The sequence below is a fragment of the Oncorhynchus nerka genome, linkage group LG27 (assembly GCF_034236695.1).
Source record: "Oncorhynchus nerka isolate Pitt River linkage group LG27, Oner_Uvic_2.0, whole genome shotgun sequence".
Classification (NCBI taxonomy): Eukaryota; Metazoa; Chordata; class Actinopteri; order Salmoniformes; family Salmonidae; genus Oncorhynchus; species Oncorhynchus nerka.
Genome location: NC_088422.1, coordinates 29,520,287 through 29,538,604, shown reverse-complemented (window position 1 = coordinate 29,538,604; position 18,318 = coordinate 29,520,287). Strand labels below are relative to the sequence as shown.

Sequence of the window (18,318 nt, the reverse complement as noted above, 5' to 3'; positions counted from 1 at the left end):
CTATTTGTCCGATCCAAATGGATGAGTTAATGCTGGTTTCGCTAATGAGCTTCCTTGGCCTTTCTCTCATTTTGTTCACTATTCAGGCGGAAAAGGAGAAACTTCAGCAAGCAGGCGACGGAAATCTTGAACGAGTATTTCTACTCGCACCTCAGCAACCCATATCCCAGTGAAGAAGCCAAAGAGGAGTTGGCCAAAAAGTGCAGCATTACAGTATCCCAGGTGGGTGCAGCTTCCTTATCTCAGACGCAGTGGCTGGTGGGTATTCAGGGGAGAAAAGGCAGTATACGAGGCCCCTGGCTGCAACTCAAGACCATTCTGGAAGGACGGCTAGGCCACACTATCAGAGAACAATGTCCTTATCTTACCTTGACATTGAGCCTAATGACACCCCAGCTAGGGCAGGTTCAGCCTATCACAGCAGTGGCCACGGGGAGGGGAGGTCAGCATCCTAATATTGGCCGCAATCAGAGGCCTACAGTGGGTAAGCCCTCCATATATGTCCTCTCTGGGCCTGTTAGTCCTCCATATATGTCCTCTCTGGGCCTGTTAGTCCTCCATATATGTCCTCTCTGGGCCTGTTAGTCCTGCATAGATGTCCTCTCTGGGCCTGTTAGTCTTGCATAGATGTCCTCTCTGGGCCTGTTAGTCCTGCATAGATGTCCTCTCTCGGCCTGTTAGTCCTCCATATATGTCCTCTCTGGGCCTGTTAGTCCTGCATAGATGTCCACTCTGGGCCTGTTAGTCCTCCATAGATGTCCTCTCTGGGCCTGTTAGTCCTCCATAGATGTCCTCTCTGGGCCTGTTAGTCCTGCATAGATGTCCTCTCTGGGCCTGTTAGTCCTGCATAGATGTCCACTCTGGGCCTGTTAGTCCTGCATAGATGTCCACTCTGGGCCTGTTAGTCCTCCATAGATGTCCACTCTGGGTCTCCTGCCATTTTCTTTGTCATTCTCTCTGTCTGCTCAATCAGTCCAGGTGGCTGGATGTCAACCTGTATAGGTTATCCAGTTAATCCATATGATGTTTAAGGTACATGTGAAGTCACAGTGCTCAGGCTTAGACTTGTACATGCAGACGACACTGCTTCACCCAATAAACATTTTGTTTTTACAAACAATTTATGTGACTTTCCCACTTGACCTTTTATCTAATAGATGGGTTAACCTGAAGGCAATATAATCTCTCACACCCAACCCCCACACCCAAACCAATTCAGCATTGTTATCCTCCTTCACTCTGTTCTGCTACTATTGTTCAACTTTGGATAATTTAGATTTGTGTATTCTAGTTCAGATGTTAATCCATGGTTGTTCCAATTTGAGAATGACCTATACAATAAACACTGATTTGCAATGTTCTCTCTTGTCTGTGGGGAGGGGGCGTGGGGGGTATATTGAGTGTAGTCATGCAGAGTCAGATACTGTAAAAGCCCATTCTTTTTTGCCTTCAGGGGGTGGGAAGCACCATCACAGTATCACAGGTATGTCATGACTTCTCCTGATCCACTGTTGTTGTTTTCATTCTTTTGTATATTTTCTTGGTTTCTGTATGTGCACCTTCACAGTCTACCACTGCACACAGATCCCCTTCCTCACACAAATGGACTGATATCCTGGCATTCAAAATCAGTCTGATGCTATTTTAATGTAGGCGTACCATGCTTACAGCTTTACTGTAAGTTTGGCACCAAGCAAGTTCCACTGTGATACATAGAATGTGTGTTATTTTGCTGTTGAATATCACACAATATTGGGTGAGCAAATCATATGCCAAGACTAGGTATCATACAACATTTTCATTGTATTTTCAGCACACTTTTGATCATTCTTTATGATTGCTAAATACCATTTAAAGACAACAACCATACCACCACATTATATGTTGGTTTTGATGTCTCATGTCATATAATTTTACTTTTTTGTTATTTATATAACACAAATCATTTGTTTTCTACACAGTATGCATTTTTTGTTAGTTGTAGATCGTCTGCTAGTTATGTCCTTCTTGGTTTTAGAACATGCAGCGTGTGTCTAATGTTCTGCTTTCTGCCAGTGTGGTTCATGTTAGTTGAAGGAGTGGGCATTGACCCTCACAAGTGGAACAGTTCTCTGTTCTGAGTGCTTGACTTAACAGGGCACTGTAGGAGTTCCCAGGAGAACAAATCAGTCCAGAAATAAGAGGCCTTTTAAGAATTCACTTGAACTCATCTCAAGCCCCATTAGCAGGGTTCTCCTTGACAACCCTAGTCCACTGCAGCCACTCCTATTGACTACTTTGTAGTGCTTTGGCTCAGTCTTAGTGAGTTAGACTATGTCAAGTCCTCTCTGAGTTTGTTGTCTTACCCAAGCATAGGAGAGCCTGGTGAAGTCAGAAGAGTTACTCCCGAGAATGGGCAGTAATGACGTGTTTGGGTATTTCCAGATACTCTCAAACTCAATGGTGAGGTTTGTTCACTAAGGAAGGCATTATGTACAGTATTACAGTACCTTTGTATACTTCCTTATAGAACTTTCTTTCATATACACTACAGTGACTGTAGTATAAATATGTGAATCAATAAGCATTAGATATCAGTCTGATGGTTATCACAGATGTCTAGGTGGAATCTACTGCTTTGATTTATGGATTGACTAAGTAGGTTTAGGTGGACATTACACAATGCCTATATTGTTATTTGACTAGAGGGAACTGAGTATGTGTTTCATTGCATGAGCATATACTGAACAAAACTATAAATGCAACATGTAAAGTGTTGGTCCCATGTTTCATGAGCTGAAATAATAGATCCCAGAAATGTTCCATACTCACAAAAAGGTTATTGCTCAAAAAGGTTGTGCTCAAATGTGTTTACATCCCTGTTAGTGAGCCTTTCTACTTTGTCAAGATAATCCATCTACCTGACAGGTGTAGCATATCAAGAAGCTGATTAAACAGAGTGATCATTATACAGATGCATCTTGACAGTACGTGTTCCATTTGTATTTTTGTTCAGTATAATTTGAGCCAGTTTGCTACAGCAGGAAAATAGTCCTGCATCAACAGGAAATGTGAATTATTATTTGTATTATAATTCATGGACATTTTTTGTAGTGGTTGATAAATCTTTCCTTAGGGAAAATCAAGTCTGACATTTTAATGTGGATATTACAAACTTTAGAAGCATATTAAAAACTTGAATACTCGACAAGTTTGCATTTCCTGATCTGCAGGAAAATCCTCAGCATCAAAAGAGTGTTAAAGTTAAGATCCTACATCTGTAATTCTGTTGGTCAAGATATTACCTCACTTCATGAAGCAATGGACCCCTAAATTCAGGATGCAGTCTTACTGTATTATTTCACTCTGTCAGTATGCATGTGTGACAATACAGGTGTGGGATTGGACGGCAGTGGTTTCTGTCAGTGTTTATGGATGTGTCAGGGGCCATAATTGATATAATCTCCAGACAATGCTGCTGTGAGGGGGCACTCTGCTCCCAGGGCACAGACAGGGACAGGCAGCCCTCTAACCAGACAAAAGAGAGAGAGAAAGCTCAGAACACAGGGCCGATTCAGCACCACAATCTGTGTTTACCAATTTCAGAGCTCACAGTCTTCACACATCAATATTTCAGGTCATTATATATTTAGGCGAGGGATGCCTTGGGTTAAGGTGTTAAGTATTCATGTTCTCTGTTCTATTATTGATAATATTAGCAGCAGGATGGCCACTGAAACCACCTTCGTCTGTATAATTAAGACCCATGTTTTAGGTTTCGTTAAAGAGTCTCCCGAAGAAGACCTTATGAATCCAGTGGTATTGAGATCTTGGAAAGATAATCTATTCCTTTTCAATGACAAGAGCAGTGTATTGACCCGGAGTGGGTTAGAAATGTTAGTGAATTATTAACTACTGTTACATGCCCCCTCTAGTGGGTCACTGAGAACAAACCCGGTGTCGTGTTCTTGCAAGGAGTCTGCATGACCATTATACAATCGCTCCTTTTGATGCAGCTGCTGAGGTCAGGTAATTCAGTCTTTCAACTTGGCTCCCACTACACAGGGAAGTCAATTGAATGCACGGTCTGTCACAAGATAAAAGGGAATTAGTTCTGTGGATTGGGTTGTGGTCCCTACCTTACGGTGCCTGCATTTACACAATGTTTAGCTCAACTGTGAATCACCAAAGCCATAGTTGAGTGGGCAGGAGAAAAATGTGTGTGACCAGGGGAAGTGGTCCCTTAATACCCAGGGTAGAGGATGCTAACACTGCTAAGGCTGTGCAATCTAACAACACCGTGGTTAAACACAGTCATAACAACTTGTCCTGAATAATAGAATAACACTGATCAGGTGTTCACAAACTGATATATTCAATAGAATTTCCCCATGATCTGTCAAAAGCAATTCTGTTTTTGAATTGATTGTAATACTTTTATATTTCAAGCATTCATGTAACACAATGTTGAATACTGGAGAGTTCATTATTTCTATCAATAATCAGAAGCAAATATATTTGAGATCTACTGTTTCCAGTAGAACTATAGCCCCAGTAGAACTACAGCCCCAGTAGAACTACAGCCCCAGTAGAACTATAGCCCCAGTAGAACTATAGCCCCAGTAGAACTACAGCCCCAGTAGAACTACAGCCCCAGTAGAACTATAGCCCCAGTAGAACTATAGCCCCAGTAGAACTACAGCCCCAGTAGAACTACAGCCCCAGTAGAACTACAGCCCCAGTAGAACTATAGCCCCAGTAGAACTATAGCCCCAGTAGAACTACAGCCCCAGTAGAACTACAGCCCCAGTAGAACTATAGCCCCAGTAGAACTATAGCCCCAGTAGAACTATAGCCCCAGTAGAACTATAGCCCCAGTAGAACTATAGCCCCAGTAGAACTACAGCCCCAGTAGAACTATAGCCCCAGTAGAACTATAGCCCCAGTAGAACTACAGCCCCAGTAGAACTATAACCCCATTAGAACAATAGCCCCAGTAGAACTATAGCCCCAGTAGAACTACAGCCCCAGTAGAACTATAGCCCCAGTAGAACTATAGCAAAACCAAAACCAGCGATAGTCACCATGGTGATTACCATTATAACAATTTTTCAAAGGCCTCTCATATATTGCTAATCCAAGCTCATTGTCATTATCATTGTGTTTATTATGCACTATAATGCCATGTAGATGGGATTCATAAAGTGTCTGGCTGTGGTGTGGCTCGGTAGTTTTCATTATGTTGTGGCCCTTGTGTTAAAACAGCGCTGCTGATAAGTGACTTCTTTATGATGCGCTGTGAGGCCCATAGATGCCATTGAAGCAGACAGGTACGGCCTCGGTCCTCCATGTGATTTCATAAAGAATCGATTAAAGGTTGCTACAGCCATTACCCAGCAGCACACACACACACACATAGGCAGACAGACAGGCAGCTCAACTCAGTCGTTACTATTAGATGAAACAGGCCAGAGGCTTTAGAGAGCTGTCTGGAGGCTTCTTTTTACCTATGCTTTGTTTTAGCTCTCTTAAATGTTAGCCCAAGTACTGTACCGCAGAATCATTACTGATATTAAAGGCATTACAGTTCTACATTTTCTGAAATATAACAATGCCATTGTATTTGTCTTAAAGTGATTTCTCAGAGCATGGTAATGTGTTTTTATTTCCTGTTAAATATATACAGTAATATATATATATATATATATATATATATATATCAAATCAAATTTATTTATATAGCCCTTCGTACATCAGCTGATATCTCAAAGTGCTGTACAGAAACCCAGCCTAAAACCCCAAACAGCAAGCAATGCAGGTGTAGAAGCACGGTGGCTAGGAAAAACTCCCTAGAAAGGCCAGAACCTAGGAAGAAACCTAGAGAGGAACCAGGCTATGTGGGGTGGCCAGTCCTCTTCTGGCTGTGCCGGGTGGAGATTATAACAGAACATGGCCAAGATGTTCAAATGTTCATAAATGACCAGCATGGTCGTATAATAATAAGGCAGAACAGTTGAAACTGGAGTTATATATATATATAAAAAGTGCATAAAAACCTCTCTCTGAGTGGTATCATTATTGGGATATTACTGTGTGTGTGTATATATATATATTCACAGTAATATCCCAATAATGATACCACTCAGAGCGAGGTTTTTATGCTCTGCAGTGCTGTGATCTGGCTCAAAGGTTGAGACTGCCTGCATCCTCACTGCCCTTAACAGCCACTGTAAGCAGGTTAAGTAAAAAGGATGGTGGCTAGGGCTTTCATTGCCTCCAATTAAACCTTGCTTGTTAGTTTAACCTCTAGGTAAACACATTAAACAATTGATGTCAAGGAAACCCTGCCAACAGTGGCTTCGCCTGAATGGTCATTCATTTTAATTGCCTAGATATTAAAGATTTAGAAGCACAGAGACATGCAGGATAGAAACGATCTGATGTCATGCAAATCCAGTTGGTTTGCGCATGCTGCAGCATTGGCGGGTTGCTGGAGATATTAAAATGTATGCGCAGGGGTGGAAATGAAATAAAGCTTCATTAGGGGCAGCTGCTCTTTGGCTGGTCCGGCAGAAGGCTGCAGGAGCTGAGGGGAGCCATAGCACGGCGACAGGCCACTCTAATTTATAGGCCTATTAAAACACAACCCTAATCTCTTTATTATTCCACTCTTATTGCAGAGCCAGCCCTCACAACCTGGAACATTTATTCATTTATTTTCTTTCTTTCTACCATGAGGTTGGAACGATTTATTTCTGCCACTGTGCTGTAGTACTGTAGTATTAGTCATAATGATATAATACAAATATAAGCATTTAGAAATAGTAATATAGGAACTGCACTTTTTAATTATAGAAGCTACACTTTTTACAGATTTTAATGTTAGCATGTATTGTTGATAAAGTGATAGCTAAACTGTGATGATAGAGTTTCAATGAATAGAGACACAGCAAACATTTTGCCCTGAGATTGTATTTCATATGGACACAAAGGTTCCTCATGAACGTTGTGTTGTAGGCCTCACTGTAACTCGTTGACCACAATGCCTGCGTCCTGTGTTATGCAGCCTGGCTGACTGAATGTGCAGTGGCCAGACATGGGTTTGATGCTCTGCACTGGTGGACTAAGAAATCATCTTCATTAATATTCATCTGTCTATCTGTTAAGCAACTTCTACCACCAGTGCAGTAGCAAACAAGTCTACACATAACATGTCAGAACTTATTTCCTTAGGCCTGGCAATGTAATACAATCTGATAAATGTTCAGTGTGTGTTGTGGGAGAGAAGCAGCCCCTTGTGTGTTGATTTTGTCAAGAGACAAACAGAGAGCATGTCATGCTCCTTTCTATGATAACGCACAAGTGATTCCTGATTATTGCTTAATTAGCCTGCATACCCAGTGGACATTACTGCAGGGGCTGGGAATTGAGTACTTGATGGACCCAAACGTGACATCTTGAAACAATCACACTGCTCAGTGCACAGTGCCTTGGCTGCTTGACGTCTGACACCTCGGCTCTCCCTCTGCTCTCTCCCCCAGGTATCCAACTGGTTCGGCAACAAGAGAATCCGGTACAAGAAGAACATAGGCAAGTTCCAGGAAGAAGCTAACCTGTACGCTGCTAAGACTGCAGTAACAGCAGCGCATGCAGTGGCCGCCGCAGTGCAGAACAGCCAGACCAACTCCCCTACCACACCCAACTCCGGTAGGCACCCCTGTGCAGGCCCTAACTCTGCCATCCACCCCCAGCCCTCAGCCCCCAGCCCCCCATGCTCAACCCCCACTCACGCACCATTCACACAGGCAGGAGTGACAGGCACTGCTCCCAGCCTTGGGATCACAGAGTCTCCTGTCTTTGAGACAGTCGATGCCAAATAAGACAAGCAAACTCATGCATAAAGAGTGCATTCTTGGTTTGTGAACCCGAGAACAGATGTGTATCTGACAAAAAGACAATTCAAAATGATGTCACTGAGGTTTTGTTTTCCCTTGACTTTTCCTCAGCCCCCACTCTAATTTGTCAAACTGTAGCTCCACTGTATGGTAGTGCATTTTATTCTAAGAGAGATTGAAAATAATAGCTGGGAGCAGTTAGAGTAGACTGTATAGGTTACACCAATGTGAAATAACAACAGCAATGCACACAATTGTTAATGAATAATGGGACTCACAAATGACAGTACAAAGACATCCAACACAATGTATAGTCCAGGAGAATGACTGTGATTTTGGACTTGGCTGACCTGACAAAGGGATGTGATCTGGTAAGCGATAGCTATTTGAAGTGGTCCCCTTTTTCTTGCACCCAGGATTCCAGATGAAAGATGAAGAATTTCAGCTGGACTCTGCAGAGAGCAAAAACACTCTTTTAACCAACATGTTTACTGGTACTGCTCTTTTCATAAGCTTCTTATTGTCCTTGTCATTGGTATATGATATTTCCCCACTAACAGTAGATAGGAAGTTAGGGATGTGGAAAAAATTGGGAGCTTAAAGCGATCAGCCACATGTTGGATCACTGTTTGTTTCATGTGATTTTTATTCAATCTGTTTTACCTCCTTTTTTTGTGGACAATCTGAATACCCTCCTCAGAATTATGACATGACCACTATCCTCTCCTTTATCATGTGTTTCCTTGCTTCCCTTCCTTTTGTAGTTGCTTGCTTTTTGGGAATCTAGTAACTGAGTGTAGTAGTGGGTGTTGTGTATGCACAGTAGAGTGTGTTTGTGTTTGTGTCTCTCTGTGTTCTTGTGTGTGTGTGTTTTAGTTAGTATGTACTCTTTCCTCGTAGCCCTCTATATAGTTATTCAGCTACTTACATCTTCCCTTTCCAGGTTCTTCAGGTTCTTTTAACCTCCCAAACTCTGGGGACATGTTCTTGAGCATGCAGTCTCTGAATGGGGATTCTTACCAAGGGGCACAAGTCGGAGCCAATGTGCAGTCACAGGTAGGAGCCACAAACAGGGACAGGTCTTATGTGCAAATGCACAGAGCCGTCCCGGTTTTGCCTGTGTGCTGAGCCGTCCACAGTGCAGTCTTGAAGTACAGTAACTAAGACATGCTTCCCACATTGGGCCAGCTCAGATTCCCAGTTTCACAGTCTCTACTGTAAAAGTGACAATGTGGGCTCCATTGTCTATTTTCAGAACATTAAAAGTGTTTACTGACTGTAATTCGCTTTGGATGGAATATTCTGGCTTACCTAAAAATATCCCACCCCATTGCTATCAACAATAATTTCTAAAATACTCCAGAAAATGTATTTATTTAATCTCTGTAACTGACTAGATTGAAGATTCCCATTTTGTGAATGCATTTGGCTTTGACTTGAGCTCATGGGTTGGTGTTGGGTTTTATTGTATTGTATTCAACCTACAGTCCTGTCTTGTATTCTTTCCTGTCTTTGTCTCATTTTGGTTGTGTTGCATTTTGTTGCTGTTGTTGTCATCCATTATGTTATTTCTTCAGGTTCAGAGACAGACATAGAGAAACATTGCCAGAAGATACTGACCCTACCGTTACACTTGTTTACACTGAGCTGCATTGGGGTCGGAACGCAATCATGGTTACATTAAGACACCATGGAGCCGTCGTGAGATATGAGTTGGAAAACGTACCTCAATGCAGGGATGGGATATTCCACTGTACTAAAAATGTTACCTTTATTCACACTGCTCCATATAGAAGACTGGAATACTACCAGTTTTCCCGGAAACCTGCCCTTTTTGTTCTCATTCTAGCTAGCATTAGCCACATAAGCCATTATTGAATGGCATGTGACGTTGAACAACAAAGGAGCTGATTGGCTGACACTGCCATTCCAAAATGCTAGCCAACATTGAGGATGAAAAGGGCAGTTTTCCCCAAAAGTAGAAGCATTTCATTCTTGTCGGTGTATCAGAATGGATAAAGATCAAATTTGGAGTACAGAGGCATATCCCATCCCTGCATTGAGGTACGTTTTCCGACCAGTATCTTGCGCCGGCTTCCTGGTGTCTTAATGTAACCATGATTGTGTTCCGACCCCAATGCAGCTCAGTGTAAACAATTGTAACGGTAGGGTCAGTATCTTCTGGCAAAGAGAAACATATCCATAAACATGTCAGATGCCCCCATCAGAACTAGAGATGAATGGTTTTGGACATAGTCGCAGGAAGTAGGGGTGCTGAGGGTGCCCCCCCCCTCCCAACAACAGCACCACCAACCCATCTTCCAGCTGCCATGGTTTCATAAAGTGCACACACCAATCATAACATCATGGAGAGATTAGTCTAGTTAACGTGTTGTCTGTGTCTCATAGTCCCTTCCCACATGGAGTAAGTTTTGTATGTTTTGAAACATGACATTGAGCATGTGTGTTAATGTAAAACCCCATGCCATAGTGAGTTGACAGCCATGCCCACCCTCTCTCTCCCATCAGGTGGATACCCTGCGCCATGTTATCAGTCAGACGGCAGGATACAGTGAAGCTCTAGGGGGGAACACTATGTACAGTCCACACGGCTTGGATGTAAGTGTCTCTGCTTCCTCTTTCTGTAGGTACCATTCTGGAGACAGTGGTTATACCTTGAGCAGACCTTGTCCGAACTGGATCCATTCTACTGCAAACATTAGTCACAGTATGTTAGTAGTAAGCTCGGATACAGTTCACCTTGACTTGCTTCCAACTGTGTGATAAAAGTAAATTCTTAGGCAAATGAATTGCACTCGTTTATTTTCTTTCTTGACCCGTTATACATTTCCTTTTCTCAGAACAAAGTTTTGAATGTTACTAGAAAAGGTTTTATGGAAATCTAGGCTGTCAGGAACATAGTAAGAATAGATGGCTAATCTGAGCTCAGTGAGCCAGGGAAGTGAGAAACTCCATTCAGCACTGCCATAGCAAATGATTGAGCTTCTTAAAGGATGAAGCGAACATGTGACACAGGAGATCAGAGATTGTAGGTATGTTGGTACGTTTTCATTGCAGGAGGATAAAAGCATAGTTTAATAAAGCACACATAGATCATAGTGCAGGTGGAATAAAATCCCCCTGTTTTTGCTTTTATAAACATCTTGTAATACCTTATGTGACTGAAATCAAAATGAAATGAGTAGGCTTTTAGTTGTGTATCTATGTTTGGTTTAGCTTTTTTGAAATGCTTCAGAGACATCGCCATATCCTTATCATGATGATAAAATATGAAAGTGAGATCGCCTGCAGCCTTTTACAGACGTGAATTCCATCTTCCTTGATGAGGCCTGATATGGTGCTTTTTTGTAATACAGTGCATAATCTGAAGCCATCAGAGTAAAGATTCATTTATTTGATGAGAGAGAGCAAGAAAAGAGAGAAGCAGAGGGAGGATGAGAAATGGCTACTGACATATTTCCCTTAGCAATATCAGAGAGAAAATATAACCGTTTGTTGTCTTTGTTGCCATGGTTGGTACAGTGAAGGTTCAGTTATCTTCAGCTTCCCATCATGACAGCTGTTGTTATTGAGAGGCATTTGAATATCATGAGTTTATATGTACAGTCTAAAATAATCATATAATAATCATAATCATATAAAATTATGTAAAATACATTTTCAGTAATACAAAGAGATAAACCGAATACTTTCGACATTATGAACCTTGGTCAACCGTTTCGATTATAATTATTTTCTTCAAACTTAACAATCACTCCAGTCCCAATTCATTGTATAAAAGTTGGATACATGCAGTTGAAGTCGGAAGTTTACATACACTTACGTTGGAGTCATTAAAACTCGTTTTTCAACCACTCCACAAATTTCTTGTTAACAAACTATAGTTTTGGCAAGTTGGTTAGGACATCTACTTTGGGCATGGCACAAGTATTTTTTCCAACAATTGTTTACATACAGAATATTTCACTAATAATTCACTGCATCACAATTCCAGTGGGTCAGAGGTTTACATACACTAAGTTGACTGTGCCTTTAAACAGCTTGGAAAATTTCATAAAATGTCATGGCTTTAGAAACTTCTGATAGGCTAATTGACATCATTTGAGTCAATTGGAGGTGTACCTGTGGATGAATTTCAAGGTCTACCTTCACACTCAGTGCCTCTTTGCTTGACATCATGGGAAAATCAAAAGAAATCAGTCAAGACCTCAGAAAAAAATTGTAGACCTCCACAAGTCTGGTTCATCCTTGGGAGCAATTTCCAAATGCCTGATGGTACCACGTTCATCTGTACAAACAATAGTACGCAAGTATAAACACCATGGGACCACGCAGCCGTCATACCGCTCAGGAAAGAGACGCGTTCTGTCTCCTAGAGTTGAACATATTTTGGTGCGAGAAGTGCAAATAAATCCCAGAACAACAGCAAAGGACCCTGTGAAGATGCTGGAGGAAACAGGTACAAAAGTATATATATCCACAGTAAAACGAGTCCTATATCGCCACAAGGAAGAAGCCACTGCTTCAAAACCGCTATAAAAAAGCCAGACTACGGTTTGCAACTGCACATGGGGACAAAGATCATACTTTTTGGAGAAATGTCCTTTGGTCTGATGAAACAAAAATAGAACTGTTTGGCCATATTGAAGCAACATCTCAAAACATCAGTCAGGAAGTTAAAGCTTGGTTGCAAATGGTTCTTCCAAATGAACAATGACCCCAAGCATACTTCCAAAGTTGTTGCAAAATGGCTTAAGGACAACGTAGTCAAGGTATTGGTGTGGGTATCAGAAAGACCTGACTTCAATCCCATAGAAAATGTGTGGGCAGAACTGAAAAAGCTTGTGCGAGCAAGGAGCCCTACAAACCTTACTCAGTTACACCAGCTCTGTCAGGAGGAATGGGCCAAAATTCACCCAACTTATTGTGGGAAGCTTATGGAAGGCTACCTGAAACGTTTGACCCAAGTTAAAGTTAACAAGTTAACAATTTAAAGGACAATGCTACCAAATACTAATTGAGTGTATGTAAACTTCTGACCCACTGGGAATGTGATGAAAGAATTAAAAGCTGAAATGAATCATTCTCTTTGCTATTATTCTGACATTTCACATTCTTAAAATGAAATGGTGATCCTAACTGACCAAAGACAGGGCATGTTTACTAGGATTAAATTTCAGGAATTGTGAAAAACTGAGTTTAAATGTATTTGGCTAAGGTGTATGTAAACTTCCGACTTCAACTGTATTTGGAACAACATTTAAATGAGCACACAGTTTTTTTTGTGGTGTTTACAATGTAAGCAAGCACTCTCTTGCTAAACTATAACACAGGCCTTCATTAGTGTTCTCAGACACAGCTTGCTGTCATTTTGGTTTTGTTGAGCACCCTTTAGCCTGCAGGCCTTTAGAAGAAGTGTCAACCCCTAGCAGGCTCAACTGAAGTGTTTCACACTCTCCCACAAGGTTTCTCACTTTCCTTCACTGTTTAAGCCAGAGCTCACTTACTCACCACATGAGAATATGCTCTGAAATCCAACATTAATGACAACACATCCAATAAGGGCACCTGCGAAAAGAGGAAAAATATCCAGGCAACAAAAAAACATGCTTTGAATAATTAATTTCAAGATATGGAGAGGCCTTCTCATCCAGCAATACTCTTATTTCAATGCAGTACCGACATTGTGACAACGCAGACCAGCTATAGCTATTTATTGACCTATTCCAGGCGATCTAAATCATCAAAATACTAATTCCACCAATGAGCCACATGAGTACTAGAGCTCCCAGTTTACGGTAATGCAGACAAATTGTTTTGATAATGAAGTGCATCATAGGTAAATGAGCATACGCTAACCTTTTGTTTTGTTGACGTGACGAAGGTGATCCAGCAAAGGCTAGTCCCTGCCGCGAGCCAAGCCAAGTAAGGCTGGCTCAGACTGGCTCTCTTGGAAATGGCCTGCCCTGTCACTTCCACTCACTTCCACCTCACCCAGCCCCAGCCTTCCCTCTTCCTGACTGACAGAAGAAAATGTAGTGACAAGCTGCTGAAATCTGATTGGACATTGATTTCAGAGTTCGCCCCCATTGGCTGAGACATAAGGCCAATTTGTTTCAATGTGTCTCATTGCTAATCCTAATATAACGCAGAGAATGCCCATTTTCTTGGCAGTTATACTATATCAAGGAGACTATGGATGGGAGATTAAGTCAATGATTTCTAATGCATCTTTTTGCGCAATATTCCAAATACCTGTATGGCAATAATCATTTTTAAAAATTATTTTTATGAACATTTATGTCCGCTTGTTCTCATAATGTATTTTTGGTCTTGTGTCTTTTGCTCCTCTGTGCTGTGTGCACCTTCCGATTTACATCTGAGATCTGTATCTAATGACGAGATGCTCATGTTTCCACCCTAACAATGGGAGTTGTTGTGCCAAAGGCGGGAAGGCAGGTGACAAGCTTACGTCCAAAATAAGCACATAGAAACGCATTGGGTTTATTTTGGACAGATTTTAGTGAGAGTGAAACCTCTTGCTTCGCCTCTTCCTCTCTGTTTACACACACACCAAGCCACTCCCCCTGCCACTCACAACAACAAAGATGAGAGAGCACTTCTTCCTCTCTGACAAGCGGTTTCAACTCGCCATTTGCATTTGAGGTTTGGTCCAACAGAATATGGACACAGAAACACATTGAGACATTTGACTGTAATAGAAAAGTTAACCTTTCTAACGATACACTTTGTGTCTCAACTCCTCAAATTGTGCGCAGAGCAGATGCTACTAAAACAGGAGTATCAATTAACATGATTGTGGGAAATGTATGCTCAGTTTGTCCAGCTAGCAGCAGTTATACTAGCTGTCTAGTTTGTGTTTTATAGATATGCAATTCAAATAAAACACAATTATATAAAGAATTGGTAACTCGTTCTCATTCGGAGAAATAAGGTTGGCCACTTGATTTCAACATCTGAACAAAGTGGACAGGCTAGCATGCTAACAACAATTCAACTGTTCAAACTTGTTAACTAGCAAATAGATACAATTTTGCTCAACTTTAAATATCAAGATTATCTGGCTACTCACTGAAATGTAAGCTTGTGCTTGACTGATTGTTTATGAGACCTGTGTTCATTTTCTATCATGCCTGCTGCAAGAAGTTAGTCAAATCAAAATCAAATGAAATTGTATTTGTCACAAGCACCGAATTACAACCGGTGTTGACTTTACCGTGAAAAGCGTGCTTACGAGGAATTCCAAACTATGTTTAAAATAATTCAAATGAAAATATATGCAACACGAGTAATACAAGTGCATTTTCATAAACAGACTTGAAAGCCAGATCACTGATTATTGCCCCCAAAAAATCCCAGGTTAAACTATTTTGATGAAATAATACAATTATTACTGTCGCTTTTGGTTTTTGCAATGCTTATATTTAGTCTATTGTAGGTGTCATTTCACAAGCCCTGAATTCATTCGTTTATTGCTAACTGTTTAAAATGCAGTGTGTTGACATTTCATTGTACAACAGAGCTTATTTAGAAAATTGTTCATATATATCGTGAATCGCCCAAGTCTGTAAAAATGTAGCTATGATTTTTAAGCCATATCGTCCAGCCCTAAAGGTGACACCTATTTTTGATTAATTAATTAGTAAATGAGCATTGTACACACACATACTGTGTACACAATGAGAATGACTGTTATACCTTATGTTTTGGTTATCTGTATTCTACTAAATATATTTTATTGTACAGAGATATCTTATTCTCCCTCACATGAAAATGTCTTGGGGAATAATAACTGGTCTTGATTACAAATAGAGGCTTCTTACAACTGCATTAGGTTGTTAACATGGACTTCTTCATTTGTAGTGAGATATTATATTACTAAGTATTTAATTGTGATCCCTTCTCTTCTGCTTCCTTCCTAGGCTAATGGGGGATGGCACGATACAACTACTCCATCTGCTGTAATCTCCCCAACAGAAGGACCTGGAAGTGTGCACTCTGATACCTCAAATTGATCTGTTATCGATGCATCTGATCCCCAAGCTGTAGAGCCTGAACTTTCACTGACTGACCAACCAGAGAGGATAAACAAAACTTTTTTTTTCAGAACTAATTGTCTGCTGCATCTACCAGAGTCCTCAACTCCCCTCACAATGACTTTCTACAATGTGGACACCTGATGTTTTCTTGGTAGTTCAGTGAAGTTGTCACTCAAACTTCATCAGTCTCATGATTATAATTCACCATTGCTATAGTTATGTTTGTCATTTGAAGGGGTAAGCACGTACTGTACAAATCAAACAAGACCCAGCTCTTTATTGTGCAACATTCATTTCAATTGACAATTGATTTAAGAAATGATCTTTCCCAAGCTGAAATGATTCCCAGTGCTGAGTGTATGACATGTGTTGTCATAGGTATTCTAAAACGTTTTGGTTTTGAAATGCAATATATATACAGTACGAGTCAAATGTTTGGATACACCCACTCATTCCAGGGTTTTTCTTCCTTTTGACTATTTTCTACATTGTAGAATAATAGTGAAGACATAAACTATGAAATAACACATATGGAATCATGTAGTAACAAAAAAGCGTTAAACAAATATATATTTTAAATTTGAGATTCTTCAAAGTAGCCACCCTTTGCCTTGATGACAGCTTTACCCACTCTTGGCATTCTCTCAACCAGCTTCATGAGGTAGTCACCTGGAATGCATTTCAATTAACAGGTGTACCTTGATTTGTGGAATTTATTTCCTTCTTAATGCGTTTGCGCCAATCAGTTGTGTTGTGTCCAAACTTTTGACTGGTACTGTATATATTTCCTATCTATTTTTTTGTTTGTTGATCAATCAATTACCTTGTTTCTTGGTCTCTTTCTGTATATTGACTAACAACCTAGCGGTTCTATCACTGAATGCCAGGAGTGATGTTTGTCTGTAATGTTGTACAGCAACTAAATAAGGCTCCCATTGTAAACTCTATGGCAGCTTGGGAGTGTTACTTTCAATATTAGTTTTGCTTTACAACCACCAGTTTGAAATGCGTTAGAAGTCATTGACAGTAGAAGTTCATTGACAATGCTAATGGGATAACTCTGTATTTTACAAACTTGCAACATATTTGACAGTTATCAACAAAAAAAGCGTAAAAAGACTGGGGTGATTGTCAAACATAGAAAAGCATGAAAGTCATGTGATATTTAAATATGTTTTTGTTTTTGCTATGGGTTGACATAGTCATGGGTCTAACCGTAAATCCAACCAGTTATAGCACTTCCTTTTGGCATGTGACAAGATACCAGTCACACAAAATATGTTGTATATAATATAGCTTAAGAGTATTTATACATCCCACGAAATCAATACACAGCTTTATTACCTCATTCAAAATCATAGAAACCAATAGATTTTCAACATTTCTATAGCTTAGAGTGCTCACTTACTACCTCTAAACAATATCACGACCATAGTTTTTGACTTTTTATTTAACATTTTTATTTAGTTGTTTTGATTATATCTTGTAATTAACTCTTTGTTTTTGTTCATGTAATCTAATGTATATTTTAATCTTTTAAGAAAACAAAGTTGCTTTGTTGCAACTGTAAAAAACAAAAACAAGAACATTGATGATGTTAACAATAATATTAATACTAAGAATAGTGAAAAAATTCAATTACATAAAAATAAGAGGGAGAGGTGCAAAATTGTTGGGTGGTGGATTTTGAGGGTGGGTTGGGAGAATGTTGGTCATAAATTAACACCAAACAGTAAAACTGTTGTAAATACTGAAGAACATTTTGAATGTTTCTCATCTTGTTACTAATTCACGCAAAAAAACATAAAAATTGTAATGCATAGAGGTTTCAGTATTCTGAACTGTACATTTCAAGCTCTGTTTGACAGGGTTCAAACTGTCTTTGTCTTTTTTGTATTGTATGTGATTCTGAAACAGAAAAGTCATGACAAATGATTTGTGGCAGTGATTCTAATGTATTACAAATGTTTAGTGTTTCTTTCTAACCAGACTACACCCTGGACTGAAAAGTCTTCCTTGTGGTAGTTGTGTAATTTCAAACATGAATAAACTTTTTGCTTTCAAGACAGAAATTCCTCTTATTATTATTATTAATTTGTTAATTTATACATTACTACTAACAGTCTTTCTCCATGTATACTGAGTATAACAAACATTAGGAACACCTTCCTAATATTGTTGCACCCCCAACTCCCACCCTCTGAATGGCACACATACTGTACACAATCCATGTCTCAGTTGTCTCAAGGCTTACAAATCCTTATTTATTCTGTCTCATCATCTACACTGATTGAGGTGGATTTAACAAGTGACATCATCAGTAAGGGATCATAGTGTTCACCTGGATTCACCTGGTCAGTGTA

At 40.1% G+C, this 18,318-nt stretch overlaps 1 protein-coding gene across 6 annotated transcripts in view; it reads left to right on the top strand.

The window, feature by feature from the left end:
- The window catches only part of pbx3b (pre-B-cell leukemia homeobox 3b), a 95,102-nt gene extending 77,075 nt beyond the window's left edge, over positions 1 to 18,027 (top strand). Inside the window, exons 5-11 of one of the 6 annotated variants that reach the window (XM_029637690.2) lie at positions 87 to 222; positions 1,454 to 1,483; positions 7,521 to 7,686; positions 8,291 to 8,368; positions 8,818 to 8,930; positions 10,404 to 10,493; positions 15,839 to 18,027. In XM_029637690.2, coding sequence (XP_029493550.1) covers positions 87 to 222; positions 1,454 to 1,483; positions 7,521 to 7,686; positions 8,291 to 8,368; positions 8,818 to 8,930; positions 10,404 to 10,493; positions 15,839 to 15,931 — 706 coding nt within the window. In that variant the 3' untranslated portion in view covers positions 15,932 to 18,027. The remainder of the gene's footprint in view (positions 1 to 86; positions 223 to 1,453; positions 1,484 to 7,520; positions 7,687 to 8,290; positions 8,369 to 8,817; positions 8,931 to 10,403; positions 10,494 to 15,838) is intronic. The other 5 variants (XM_029637691.2, XM_029637692.2, XM_029637693.2 and 2 more) reach the window with 5 other exon arrangements.
- The last annotated feature ends 291 nt before the right edge of the window (positions 18,028 to 18,318 follow it).